The following is a 15,436-nucleotide window of genomic DNA, read 5'->3' as shown; positions in this document are numbered from 1 at the left end:
TACTAACATTTCTATGTTTTCACTTAGATTCTTCATTACATACTCAGCCGAGAAATAAAAGAAAAAGAGAATCGGGTGCTCTCCAGAAAGTTTACAGATTGGGCTTATGGACCGGTTTCATCTTCCTTGTACGACCTACAAGACATAGATACTTGTTCCCGCAACTCGATACTTGATATTGTGGTTTACAACACTAGTATTGATGTAAGTAATGGGATCGTTAGAACCAGTCAGTAAGAATTATAGCAGTAGATCTGAGAAGTAATGATAGAAACCTTAGTTTTAAGAATATGTACACCTTTGCTCTGTTTTTTTTGTATTAATTGCTGTCTAAACGCAAAGTTAAGCTACTTTCTAAAAAGTCTTGTTTTATTTCTATTACTTTGCTGCTGCAGAGTGTGTCTGTAAGTCCTTTTCTAGCTGAAAGCTTAGGCAAAACCGATACAAATCCGTCAGAGAAAGTTCTTTCTGCTATTCCCGTCCCTCCTCTCTGTGTTAGAAACAACCATAGAGAGGAGAAGGATCGCCAGTGGGAATTCGAGAAAACATGTACAATCTCAGGGAGGGAAGGGAAAACAGGGTACAGATAAGGAGGAAAAATGTAAATAAGTGCAAGATAGAAGCTGGGCTGATAAGTGACCTAATTTATTATATTACTGGAAAGATACTCCCACCAGAGAAAAAAAAAAAAGAAAATTGGATCAGGCTGAAAATTGCATATCAGGTGGTCTGAGTAAAGTAATGTAGATTGCAGACTTAAACTTAAGGCTTTTTTTTAATAAACTAGAGGTAAACACTAAGGCTACGTTCAGACTAGCGTTGCGCGCCGCTGCGTCGGCGACGCAACGCACGACGCACACAAAAACGCGGCAAAACGCACGCAAAAACGCTGCGTTTTGTGACGCGTGCGTCGTTTTTTGCCGAAAATCGGACGCTAGAAAAATGCAACTTGCTGCGTTTTCTTGGTCCGACGCTAGCGGCAAAAAAGACGCAAGTGTTGCAAAACGCAACACACAAAAACGCATGCGTCCCCCATGTTAAACATAGGGGCGCATGACGCGTGCGTCGCCGCTGCGTCGCCCGACGCTAAGGCGACGCACACTAGCAGAACGCTAGTGTGAACGTAGCCTTACATGTATAAATTTAGTGCCCATATACACATCACTGCACATTTGGTTTTCTACATTTAACTATCTTTCAAAGAGTCTTAACACGACACATGATGTAAAATACCCACATTTTAGATTTCAGATTCATGCAGAATTGGTTATAATAAACTTTTGTATGAAATTAGAGACAGCTGTAAATCCAAGACCTGTTTACTGAGGCCCAATATATTACCGTATATCATACATTATATTATATTATTATTCAATACATATATTTACATGTTTTTTTTTCTCTTTTAGAATCGCCATGAGCTGTTAGCTTTGGAGCCTCTTCATACTCTTCTTCAGATGAAATGGAAAAAGTTTGCAAGATACATGTTCTTTTTGTCTTTTCTTCTATCATTCACGTACAACGTTGTCCTTACCTTAGTCTGTTACTACCGACCACGTGGAGAACAGGTACAGCTCTACTATTTAAATATATAATTAAATATGCAGCCTAAGTGGTGCCTCAATAGAGCGTCTCATCAGGGCAACCCCTGGGTCATAGTCCATATTGTTACATACTAGAACTAGGCCCGATGCTATCCCATCGGGAGTGCGGTGAAATTAACATCTGTGTATGCTTAGTGGTGCTGACAGGTGCAGTGGACATGTCTCATAACCTTTGCACTTTCCAACATACCGTATTTTTCGGATTGTAAGACGCTCCAGATTATAAGACGCACCCCAAATTTTGAGGAGAAAAATAAGAAAAAAATATTTTTTAATAAAATGATGGTGCTTCTTATAATCCTTGCATCTTATTTCTTACTGGGGTGGTGGCTGCGGTGAAGCATGGTCCCAGGGTCGCTGCTGGAGGAGGTAGGAGTGGGGTGATGCTCCAGGCCGTAGGCAATTATGAGGGGGGCTCCGATGTGCGGTGCGCTGCTGCGGGGGTCTTGTGCTGCTGTGGGGGTGGCGCATGCGCAGATGGTGATCTCGGGACCAAGATCTCGAGAGATGAGATTTCTCGAGATCTTGGTCTTGAGATCACCATCTGCGCATGCGCCGCCCCAGCGGTGGCCATGTTCCCGGAGACCACCGCACATGGAACCGTGGAAGTGCCGGAGTTATGGCCTGTCGCAAAATGTCGGCAGTGCCCCGGGCAGCGCCGTACATCCACGCAGCACCGCTGGGCACCGGAGACACCCACAGCACCGGCCAGCAACTGCCTGACACCCTGTATGTCACTTGCACAGGCGCAAGTGACACTGCTGCAGTGAATTATTGGATTCAGGGACAGCGGCCGAAAGTCCCAACTGGTGATTATTATATAGGATGGACCTCAGAGAATGTATATTGTTATATATTGTAGTTACAATATCCAAATGTACGTATAAATCACAAATTGAAGTTATGGACATTCATTTTATCAGATATCAAATATAAATCACTATCAGTGCACCTGGTCCAATACCGACATTGATTACATAAGTGACAGATTCACATAGACATAGAATATCGAGACCTACACCGGCCACTGACACCAACGTGTGTTTCGCATGTATAGCTTCCTCAGGAGGCATACCTGGCACCTCCTCAGCTTAGTAGGCCCCAAATGACATAATTTGCGTGCCACACTGCAACAATGATTTTACAACACACCTAAAACTCAGAAAAAGGCCAGGGATGCAGATAGGAGGTGTTTTGTAGTGCTCTGGACTACTGACATGGCCGCTGGACCATGGTCCTGCATATTTATTTGAAAATAGACATTACCCCTAAAGTGATGTCAAATAGTATCCAATAATGTAGAGGGTGCAATACACACTTACAGGTAATAATACATAAATAATGCAGTATCAAAAGAATGCAACACTGTGCAATAAAGTGCTAAGTGCATAATGACGCCAGGGGAATTGCTTCACATAAAAAGTGACATATGGGAGTTAGGACCCCACACTTTTCACCTTAGAGCACTTTAGTCTTTATCTATACCTATTTCAGGTATTCATTATATTTACATGTCTCTGCTGATTGTCTTGCAGGTAAATATGGGTTATATCCCAGTGCCAAATATTAGTCTAGGAAACACATTCTGGCACAATATGTGTACTTTCACATGTTTATTTGTTTTGTGTAGGCTCTCGTATTTTCTTTATAATAAAGATTCATATTATTAAAATTTAGGAAGCACAAGTGAGTAATTTACAAGGGGATTTTTTGGTCTTTGCATAATATTGTTAATTAATGACATAGATTATACCATTATTGTACATATAGAATGAACACTAACACATCTCCTCCTTAACCACAGGCTCTGTATCCCCTAAGCTTGACATATGATCGAGGTTGGCTACAGCTAGTCGGACAAATGTTTATTATTGTATGTGCTACATACCTAATGATCAAAGAGGTGAGTAATGACAGAGTTATTGAATTACTATGTGTTATTATGTAGATGAATCACACTTGTGGATGTCATTTTATTGGACTTCCCAACTATTTGCATATTTCCTAGCTTGATGTGGCGGAGACATAGCCTCCTATTCTGTACACTGAGCAATTAGATGGGTGTATAAACCAGTGTAAAAACCTGATTCACATTTTTGCCTTAATTTGCAATATTTATTTACTCATTGTATACATTTTTCATGGTAGCAAACAACTGTGAAAATGTAATTAAAAATTATTCCCTAAAGGGGAGCTGTCATGATTCATGTTACTCCACCACGGGCTCCTGTGTTCCAAACATCTGAGAAAAACAAAGTTTAAAAACAACCAGAGACTAGGTGACTAGTCCAGGAGGTACATCCTCACCAGCTTTCTGTCTGGCTCTTGGACACACCTCTTGGACTAGTCACCTCATCCCCTGCTGCAACCATGTTGTTCTCTAAAATACCACAAAGTTTTCAATACGGGAGCCAGTCTTTGATTCATACTGCCCGTGGTTCATGGAGAATGAATCATGAGGCAGGCTCCCTTTAGCATTACTTTAGTAGGGTACTTTTTGGAATTGTCCAAAATTTGAAGATGTAAATCTAACAGGAGGAAATGCAATAAAATAAAAAAACATCAGGAGAAATACAATAAAAAAATGAAAAAAAAAAACCACTGGTGTAACTTTACAGCCAAAGCTCTGGTGATCCCTACCAGCCTTTGTTAATTTTCCTCCGTTGATGAAGTGTTGTGTACCCCTACCTGACCAGTGCAGTCAATCACTGGCCTTAGCTGTCTAATACCGTACATGCTGACCTCACTGCTGAGGCAAGTAATTGGCTGCAGCAGTCATGTAGATGATTGGCACATCATCTTTTGTTTTCTTTGTTTTTTATCTTTTGCATTTCATTTCAATTGGAAACCAATTTGCTACAATAGATTGGTAAAATGAATTAACTAAAGGTGAGCAGAAAGATTCAAACTACCCTTTTTTGGCCCAGTTTGTCCCAGCCCGACAGATGTACAGGGCAGAGTTCACTTCTGTGTTGAAAATTCTTTGCTCAGCATCCTGGGCGCCTGTATCACTTACTAGATCCCACGACCTCATGACATGAAGAATTGGATGCGGGTCCAAAATTGTTTAAATCTTTTACGCATTTCTTGAATTAACACTAAATACCTACTTTGTTCTTCCATAGGGTGTGGTCATTTTCTTGGTGAGGTCTTCAGATCTTCGTTCAGTTCTGTCCGACGCCTGGTTTCATGTTCTCTTGTAAGTAATAAAGCTAAATGTATGACTTAAAAATGTCATGTCCTTTCTTAGATCAATTTGACTTGCAACTTGAGCACCTGTTCCAATTAACCATCTCATTATATACTGGGGCTTTAATCGATAACATTGTTCCTTGTGGATAGCTTCAAGATGGTGTAAGGAGACTTATAGGCTATGCACCGCTCGTCTGGAAATCTAAATATGCAAATAGCCTCTTCAGAGAGGAGGAAAGGACTTGAACCCTAGTGCCACCCATTGGTGATAGTAATCACAAGGCCATGTGCACACGTTCAGTATTTTTCGCGTTTTTTTCACGTTTTTTTCGCTATAAAAACGTGATAAAAACGTGAAAAAACCGCTTACATATGCCTCCTATTAATTACAGTGTGTTCCGCATTTCTAGTGCAAATGTTGCTTTTTTTCCGCAAAAAAATCGCATTGCAGAAAAAAAAGCAACATGTTCATTAAAAATGCAGAATTGCGGGGATTCCGCACACCTAGGAGTGCATTGATCTGCTTACTTTCCGCATGGGGCTGTGCACACCCTGCGGGAAGTAAGCAGATTATGTGCGGTTGGTACCCAGGGTGGAGGAGAGGAGACTCTCCTCCACGGACTGGGCACCATATAATTAGTAAAAAAAAAAAGAATTAAAATAAAAAATAGTCATATACTTACCCTCTGATGGCCCCGGTGTCTTCCCGCCTCTCTGCGCTGCATGCTGCCGCTTCTGTTCCTATAGATGGTCTGTGTGAAGGACCTGCGATGACGTCGCGGTCCTGTGATTGGTCGCGCGTCCGCTCACGTGACCGCGACGTCATCGAAGGTCCTGCACACACACACCATCTATAGGAATGGACGCCACTGAGGAGATCGGCTGTCTGCAGGGTGAGTATAACCATTTTTTTTATTTTTAAACATTCTATCTTTTACTATAGATGCGGCATAGGCTGCATCTATAGTAAAAAGTTGGTCACACTTGTTAAACACTATGTTTGACAAGTGTGACCAACCTGTCAGTCAGTTTTCCAAGCGATGCTACAAATCGCTTGGAAAACTTTAGCATTCTGCAAGCTAATTACGCTTGCAAAATGCTAAAAATCTGCAAGAAATCCTGACGTGTGCACATACCCTTAAAGTCAATATTGACTTGTTAAATAGCCTTGTCGCATCACAAGACTTGATATAAAAAGCCAAACTAGAAATTCCATTTATAGATAGATGTTTCAGGGTTTTTTCCCCTCACTAATGCAAAGCAGGAGAACAACTTTGGCTGGGTAAGAGGTCTTGGACAGGAAATCTAAAGGTACCGTCACATTAAGCGACGCTGCAGTGATATAGATGCCGATCGCTGCAGCGTTGCTGTTTAGTCGTTGTGTGGTCGTTGGAGAGCTGTCACACAGACAGCTCTCCAGCGACCAACGATGCCGAAGTCCCCGGGAAACCAGGGTAAACATCGGATTACTAAGCGCAGGGCCATGCTTAGTAACCCGATGTTTACCCTGGTTACCATTGTAAATGTAAAAAAAACAAAACACTACATACTTACATTCCGGTGTCTGTCACGTCCCCCGGCATCAGCTTCCCTGCACTGTGTAAGCGCCGGCCGTAAAGCAGAGCAGTGACATCACCGCTGTGCTCTGCTTTACGGCCGGCTGGCGCTGACACAGTGCAGGGAAGCTGACGCCGGGGGACGCAACAGACACCGGAATGTGAATATGTACTGTTTGTTTATTTTTACATTTACAGTGGTAACCAGGGTAAATATCGGGTTACTAAGCGCGGCCCTGCGCTTAGTAACCCGATGTTTACCCTGGTTACAAGTGAAGACATCGCTGGATCGGCGTCACACACGCCGATTCAGCGATGTCAGCGGGTGATCCAGCGACGAAATAAAGTTCTGGCCTTCTAGCTCCGACCAGAGATGTAACAGCAGGATCCAGATCGCTGCTGCGTGTCAAACACAACGATATCGCTATCCAGGACGCTGCAACGTCACGGATCGCTATCGTTATCATTCTAAAGTTGCTCAGTGTGAAGGTACCTTTAGGAGTAAAGATTCTTCTTGTGGAGAGCGCCGAAGTGGCAGTCACAGCTGGTTCCTGTCTGAGGAGGCTTAGTGACACTATCAGTATTAATGGCACATGGTAGGTGAGGAGCATTGTTACAGGTTTCACATTGGAGCCAAGAATCTTTAGGACACACCTGTAAGCATGGAGTAATGCTTAATTCATATAGATCTAATATATATAGTGTTTTGCTAGTCATAATTTAGCTATAAACAGCACGATATCAATATGTAGGCTTTAGTTTGCATTAGAAACAAACTAATATAATGTAGATCTTAAAATCTTACACACAATCCCCAAATCTATTTTTCTTCATGATGTCTTTTTCCTTTCTAGTTTCATCCAAGCGATCCTGGTTATAACGTCAGTTTTTTGTTACCTTTTTGGTGTCAAAGAATATTTGGCTTTTCTTGTATTAGCCATGGCACTTGGATGGGCAAACATGTTGTATTACACAAGAGGATTTCAATCCCTGGGAATCTACAGTGTTATGATCCAAAAGGTAAGCAGAGGATTGCCGATTTATGAGAGTGATCAATACTGACATATCAACCACTTACAGCACGTAAAATAGCAATGATATTATTTTATGCTTTCTTATGCCACCAAATATACATTCTCTTAATAATAATCCATGAAAACGTGTGCCAACTTGATACTTCTTGGAACACCTCGTGCTGGGCCCTCAGTCAAAAGTAGTAAGACATTGGGCAATGTGTCTTAGATTAGTGGTGTGAAAGTTTTATAGTCCCAATATCCAAGTAAGATCAGAGGCCTGGTGCCCTCACTGTCTCTGAAGCAGATTCTACAGATTCTGCAGTGAGTCCTATAGATTTGACATGTGAAAATATCTTAGGGGAATCCTTCTTTTTATTGAATTGCAATGTGGTTTTTCAAAATGATGACACAATTCTGGACACTAGTGCGAAATGAAAAAATGTGGTGCTACATCTGATTTATTATGGCCATCTGTTATGGCCAACATTCCAATTTCCAATTTCTTTTGTACCCATAATTAAGAGTTTGTAGTTCTGTACTAATAGCGTTATTATGCCACAGTTGATGACAATGGCTTTGTTATACTGACATAAAGGATATGTTGTTATATTTTAATAGTTTCCCTCATTTCTTCCAGGTCATCCTGAATGATGTTCTCAAGTTCTTATTTGTGTACATTTTATTTCTTTTTGGATTTGGAGTGGGTACGTATCCTTTATTTAACCTCAAGACTTTCATCTAAGTTTGGCTGTGACAAGCAAAATATACAGCTCTTGTCTGGTTTATGCTTATATTACTCTTAGCAATGACTGAGTGGTTTTGCAATGCCTAAGTTACAAGAAGTTGCATAGTCCTTTCTCTATAGTCTTCCTTTCCACTTCATGAAGACAAAGGCCCAGACATAAATAGATAGAGAGCCCTCAAAATGAACCTGGTTGCAATGGGCCCTGCTTAATCCATTCCCCATGAACATTTAGCACTGGATATATCCCAAATAATCTATTCAAAGCAGCTTTAAATCAAATATGGCATCAGAAAATTACCTATTGTATAAATTATATCTGTATATTAAATAAATGTTAAAAGAAAAATATTTTCATATCTATATTTTAAAAATAAATAAATCTTGCAATTTTCACACTAAATTTCCTTTAAGTTGTATATAACTCTTGCCTGTTGGGTCAATAATAAGTGATGTCACACACAGTGTAGGATAGACTAAGTGCAACACAAAGGGTTAAGGGGAAGGCGGGCGAAACACTAGGAAAGCTGGGAGTGGAGACCACTAGGCAGATCTAACATCACTGCCCTAAGAGACCCTAAATAGGTTCTGCACCTATCGCCGAGCAGGATACCTAATCCCTTCCAGACCCTAGCGGTAAGCCATGCTTAGGGAAAGAAGGGATAAACGCTGGTCGAAGGGGGAGGTGGCCACTTTGTCCTAGCGTCAGAAGGACCAGGCAAAAGTCTGCAAAGCAAACTGCTGAGACCTTCTGAGACAGATGCAGTGCAAAGGTCTGCAGTCTCTGACACACCCGTGACAAGTGGCTAGGTTTTTTTTAATCCAATAGATTTTTATTGATTATAAAATGCAATAAACATTTAACAATAACACATGTGTTTTTCAATTCCCCCCAGCATTAACCCCCCCTTACCCATCCCACCCCCCTTCATCCCCATCCCTCCCCCCTTTCCCACTTAGACAGCTCACGTCCTTCTTTTAACATGTCTTGTAGCATTATATACTTTAGTATAATATAATGTCCTTCACTATGAATTCATATACCATTTTTTTATAGGCGAAACCTCCTCAGGCCTGTTTTCCCTTAATCTCCTCCTAACCCAATTCCAACCAAGGCGTCCACAATTTGTCATACAGAACCATTTTCCCTCTTTTCTGATATACTCCCTTTTCTAAGGCTATGACCTTGCCCGCATGTTTGATGTATTCTCCCCTCGAGGGAGGCTCCTCACAAGTGACTAGGTTAATCTGAAATAAAATTTACAGGGACTCTGTCAGCACAGAATGACTGTTCAAACTAAGTCCGGCAGCTAGATATAGAGATAGATGGAAACCAAGCTGGTGGGAAGGTGTGAATAATTGGCCCTGCCATGAAGCATCGAGCAGTGGGACTTAGTTTGAACAGTCATCCTTTGCTGACAGAGTCCCTTTAAGGAAATATTTAACTAAGAACTTAAGAGTGATACATAAGACAATAATCTTTTTTTGTCTTTTTGGAACAGCTCTGGCTTCTCTCATTGAAAACTGCACTGATGATAATATTGAATGTAACGCCTACAAGAGCTTCAGCACGGCCATTGTGGAGCTATTTAAGCTGACGATTGGGCTCGGAGACCTGGAGATGCAGCATGACTCTAAATTCCCCGTCTTGTCCCTTCTTCTTCTCATCGCTTATGTTATACTTACATTTGTGCTTCTTCTAAATATGCTAATTGCTTTGATGGGAGAAACTGTGGAAAAGATTTCCAAAGAAAGTGAGCACATATGGAGAATACAGGTGAGTGCAAAGTTCTGCTGGATAGCTTTCTTCTACCTTTTTACTAGTTAGGACTATTTCTGATCCACATGGGATGCACACCCTGAGACTTCGGCCATAAAGTTTCACTCATCAGAAAACTATGGGAAGTTTTTAAAGAGAATCCGTGACTGGGTTTTTGCTGCTTTTTCAGAGAGCAGCATAATGTAGAGATAATTTTGGCGGTGATGTGTCACTTACTGGGCTGCTTGCAATATTTTTGACAAACCAGTGCTTTATCATCTGCAACTTTGCTAGTCTTCACAATGATGAGCTCTGGCCATCTCTGCCTCAGTCCACTGATTGGAAGCATTCTGCCTATGCAAAGTGTAGGGAGAAAGCTCTTAAATGATGGCAAGGGCAGTATTAGACAGCGATCAGCTGTGAGAAGACTAGCAGAGCTGCAGAAGATAAAATCATGATTCTATCAAAGCTACAGCCCAGCACATGACACAGCACTGGAATCAGGATCTCTAGAATTACAATTGCCTTTACATTAGTTCTCACTTGGTTTCTGATTTTTATTAGTAGTATAATATCTACAAAATAAGATTGTGGGGAAAGATAAAGTTGCTGATAATATGGAACTATTTCCTTAACTGCCATACAAATGATAGAAGAATAAATATGAAAATGGGAAAAACTATCAGCCCCGTAAATGAGGGGCCCAAGGCCCGTACCATCTCCATTCCTAAGCTTTCATGACAACACTTCCTGTCATTGCTTCTACCATAGGGATGACCTTGCTTTATACTAGAGATGTGTGAACCCTACTCAATATCATACAACTCATTACATCAGTGTTCAAATTGGTGAAGAACATAGATATGAGGGTGCCCCGTAAAGATTAGGAAGGGGCTCCTTTCTGATGTGATTAACACTACCGCAACCCTAGCCACCTGGAACAGGAGAACTTTGTGCTTTTTTACCACTCTCTCCTTTCCATAATCTTGGGTTTGCCGGACCTCCATAGAAGGGATCCTTACACAATACCCACCACCCACAGGAAATGCAATCAATCTGGTCTGGCCTTGTTTTCTCCATCAATGGTCCGCTTTTATTGTAGTAACACCCCTGGTTCATATAACTGGAAATATAACAATAATTTTCCCTTTGATTCTGTACTTGCAGAGAGCTCGGACCATTCTGGAGTTTGAGAAGAGTTTACCAATTTGGTTAAAGGCTAAATTTCAGCTCGGAGAATCATGCACCGTGTCCAAAAATGACAACAGAGCATGTCTAAGGTGAGGGTTCATGAATTATATAACTTATTTGGACAAGATGTTTGCGCCTCTCTGGGGAGCTTGCTATGTATTATTATTATTATATGGTGAATGCACTTATTGCAGAGGAAACTATTATAGAATAAAAGCTTAAAAAAACGAAATTGAGGCATGAAGTGATTCTGGTGTTAGATATAACTGTATGTGACGTACACTCCACCCACTAATTATAGATTATTAATACCTTGTCACTTCCTGAACAGGATAAATGAAGTGAAATGGACAGAATGGCATAATCATGTCACCTGCATAAATGAAGAACCCGGGTCTGAAATGTATTCTGGTATGTACATGAGATTTTTATAAAGAGAAATGTGTTTGGGTCAAGCAAAATATGAAGAGGCTGGAGGAGGGTAGCTACATCAAGTGCCAAGGTAGCAGTCGCTCTTTTGGAGACCATTTGCTCAGAGAGTCAATAGGCACCTCTGTCACATATGAAGACATCTGTATTATAAATTTCACATGGTAGGTTGGAAACTTTCAAGTTTCGCTTCTGAATGAAGTTATCCCATTGGTTGCAACAGATGTAATCAAAGGGTTAACTTCATTCAGAGGCGAAACTTGAAGCTTTTGAACCCCGCACTTTTAATCAGGCTGGGGTTCCCTATAACTTAACCGATCTGTAAAGAAGAGAACTAATACAGCACAATAAAAAAACAGTTAATGAACCCAATTACAACTATAACTTTCTGTAGAGTGGTCATGGAGCACTCCTGCCAGTGGTTTAGCTGCTTCTCCTGGCATCAGGTCAAAAGAGTTGAGGTTTCGCTCTGTTAACAGGGCGGAACTTTCAACGTCACTTTGAATGACAGCTGGATTCCCACTGCCTAACTGGGGTAGACGGCTGTCAATCAGAATGACGTCGGAAGTCCCACCCTGTCGACAGAGCAGGGAAGAAAAGAAGACTCCAATCTGATGTCAACTGAGGCAGCTGATTCGCCGGCAGGAGCGGTCTGTCACCTCTCTGTGTCGGGGAGGAACAGTGCAGGGCACAACAGGCAGGTAGGTAGCAACTAACTGTCTTAGTTAGTTGTCTAACTGTGTTAATTCTTAGGATTCAGAAAGTCTTGGATATACCTTTTCTCGCTATGATTTCCACAGCAGCCAGCTTAGAGGGAATAGAGAAAAGTGCTCAGGGAGTTATATAGCCAGCCACATAGAGTAACTGCTGTGATTCGAGCTATTTCAGATAACAAACATTTAGCCTCCAGTCTTAGGGTACCGTCACACAGTGGCACTTTGGTCGCTACGACGGCACGATCCGTGACGTTCCAGCGATATCCTTACGATCTCGCTGTGTCTGACACGCTACTGCGATCAGGGACCCCGCTGAGAATCGTACGTCGTAGCAGATCGTTTGAAACTTTATTTTGTCGCTGGATCTCCCGCTGACATCACTGAATCGGCGTGTGTGACGCCGATTCAGCGATGTCTTCACTGGTAACCAGGGTAAACATCGGGTTACTAAGCGCAGGACCGCTACATACTTACATTCCCGGTGTCTGGTCATGTCCCTCGCCTTCAGCTTCCCGCACTGACTGGTGAGCGCCGGCCAGCCGTAAAGTACAGCGGTGACGTCACCGCTCTGCTTTCCAGCTGTCAGGCGCTCACTGTCAGTGCAGAGAAGCACAGCGCCGAGGGACGCGACAGGAATGTAAGTATGTAGTGTTTGATTTTTTTTACGTTTACGCTAATAACCAGGGTAAACATCGGGTTACTAAGCGCGGCCCTGCGCTTAGTAACCCGATGTTTACCCTGGTTACCGGGGACTTCGGGATCGTTGGTCGCTGGAGAGCTGTCTGTGTGACAGCTCTCCAGCAACCAAACAGCGACGCTGCAGCAATCGACATCGTTGTCGTATCGCTGCAGCGTCGTTTTAGTGTGACGGTACCCTTAGAGGTCACATTCTACTTGGCACATGAATAGAAGCCAAATCCTAGTGTGTACATTGCCACACTGTTAGCATTCAGCAAGCTGCACTGCTAGCCGAAAGTTTGCCCAAAGGTGGAAAACCCCATTATGATTTTAACTTTTCTAAGTAATAAAACAAAAAGAAACAAACTCTATACATTTGGTAGCACCATAACCATACTGACAAGTACTTCACTGGGATAAGACTCATTTTTACTCTATGTAGGTATGCTACATAGTATTATAAAAAAACATACATAAGAAACAATGCAAGTATCATGATGTATTTTTCTTCTTCAAGGGACAAGCTATGCCAACTTGATAGATGATGAAGCGGATACATATGAGAGAGACCGACCTGTTACAATCGATGTCAGAGATTCCGCGGAGGAATCCCTGGAAACCACAGTTTAAAATGTGGAAATAACACAGAAGACTGTGTCCATCTCGGACGTCCTAAAACTCTTCTGAAACACAGAACTCTGAAGCTTCATAGCATTATGAAGAAAAACACAAACTACCTCTGCCCTGTAAAGTGCCTGACAACCTAAAAAAATGTGAAAAGCTTTTAGCAAAAAAAAATGTAATTTCCCAAAAATGTTGTTAAAAGGGAAAATTACACAATTACTGTTGTAACATTATTTTTCTATTACACTACATTTCTTTGAAAGTTTGTTTGCACTAAATCTAATTGCTTACTCATAAGGAGTCCTCGGCATACAGTGTGCACGCTCCATAGCACATTGCTCCATTAATCAAGTTTTTCATTTATGCAGGTTTTGTCACTATTCGTAGTCAAATAGGTAAAATTATATATATATATATATATATATATATATATACAAAAAACTATTTAATGATTTTGGATAATATTTACATGGTAATAGGATTGAATAAATTGAAGTAGAATCCACAACCTAGCTGCCTTCAGATGTTCCCAGAAAACAGCGAATGCTTTATATAAAATGATTTTAAAAAAATATATATATATATATTTTTTTTTTTTTACACAATATATTTTTTTTTCAAATAGCTGCCAATGTTCTAAATCGATACCCTTATCGATTGTGTAGGAGCATACCCTATCTGACACTGTCCTATCAGACAGTCAGAGCAAAAAATGTTTTTAATTTTGTACTATAATTTTTTCATTTGTTAGGAGTATAATGGAAACTATAATGTAAATCTTGATTAATAGATAACTTGTTTTACCAAAAATGGATATAACAGTACCATAAAAGTATTAACATTTCTGTGTGAAGCGTAAAAGTTGGTGCCTTCTTAGGATGAAGGTTCACATGTTTGCAACCCTTGTGCTGGTTAAACCTAAACTACATAGGCGATTAAACTCTCATTAGGCAGTACCCCGAAACACAGTGTCTGCAAATTGAGATTCTGGTTTGGCTATTATCCTAAGTCATGTGACAAGGCTCGTTAAAGGGTCGACATTGACTGTTAGGATTGCTACTTCCAATAGGTGGCACTAGAGTTCTAGTCCTCTTCCTCTCTGAAGAGACAATTTGCATCGGCTGAATTAAGAATTCCGTGAAACACTGTCTTAGTATGGACCAAAACAACCGGACAGTCCGCAGGTCTCCTGACCCACACTCAGACGCTTCAAGGCGTACACAAAACTGTTGAGGTCAGGTAAGGAAAGCTGCTATCAGTCTGGACCTCACAGTCTGTGTTCAAACAGTGTTTTTGCGAACATCTGAATATTTTTCACCATAAATCCCGTAAAGGGTCTGACTAGTCAAGCAAAATACCTGATGATCCTCCTGTAGACCAAGGCTCTAATAATGGACCCGAAAGTTCACAGAAGACAATCCCACTTGTCACTATGGTCTAATTTCTTGAGGTTCATTAACGAAATCAGACGTGATTGATGATATGGTCTGTGTGTACAATTTCAAATATTACAATATAACTAAAAGTAGATGTGCACATATTCCATATAGATGGAGGGTGATTCCTTGATTTCCTCAACTGAACCCCAGGCCAATACTAATTTTATATAAAGAGGACATACTGCACTATGTAGTTCAGCAGAAGAGCTACCATCTACAGGCCAAATGCCAATAAAGAGTAAAAAACCTCCAATGTTTAATGCATCTGATAAACACATATATATTTCATTTTGTTTTGCACTTTTACTATATGAAACTTGAAGGTGATGATGAGTTATTTGCCGAATTTTAACAAAAGATATATATATATATATATATATATATATATATATATATATATATATATATATATATATATATATAATGCATAATAATTTTTTGTCAGAATTATTACTCATACTAACTGCGAAATACTTGGAACAAGAATTTT

General features: G+C 40.8%; 1 protein-coding gene across 1 annotated transcript in view; it reads left to right on the top strand.

The window, feature by feature from the left end:
* Positions 1–13,955, top strand: part of TRPV3 (transient receptor potential cation channel subfamily V member 3) — a 40,609-nt gene extending 26,654 nt beyond the window's left edge. The window contains exons 9-18 of the mRNA XM_069761080.1: positions 28–204; positions 1,410–1,568; positions 3,409–3,507; positions 4,730–4,803; positions 7,207–7,372; positions 8,006–8,072; positions 9,613–9,887; positions 11,037–11,149; positions 11,392–11,471; positions 13,401–13,955. Of these exons, the coding sequence (XP_069617181.1) occupies positions 28–204; positions 1,410–1,568; positions 3,409–3,507; positions 4,730–4,803; positions 7,207–7,372; positions 8,006–8,072; positions 9,613–9,887; positions 11,037–11,149; positions 11,392–11,471; positions 13,401–13,513 (1,323 nt within the window). The 3' untranslated portion in view covers positions 13,514–13,955. The remainder of the gene's footprint in view (positions 1–27; positions 205–1,409; positions 1,569–3,408; positions 3,508–4,729; positions 4,804–7,206; positions 7,373–8,005; positions 8,073–9,612; positions 9,888–11,036; positions 11,150–11,391; positions 11,472–13,400) is intronic.
* Positions 13,956–15,436: the final 1,481 nt, after the last annotated feature.

The sequence above is a fragment of the Ranitomeya imitator genome, chromosome 3 (genome assembly GCF_032444005.1).
Source record: "Ranitomeya imitator isolate aRanImi1 chromosome 3, aRanImi1.pri, whole genome shotgun sequence".
NCBI lineage: Eukaryota > Metazoa > Chordata > Amphibia > Anura > Dendrobatidae > Ranitomeya > Ranitomeya imitator.
The sequence above is the reverse complement of the archived record's forward strand: the minus strand, read 5'-3'. Positions and strand labels throughout refer to the sequence as shown.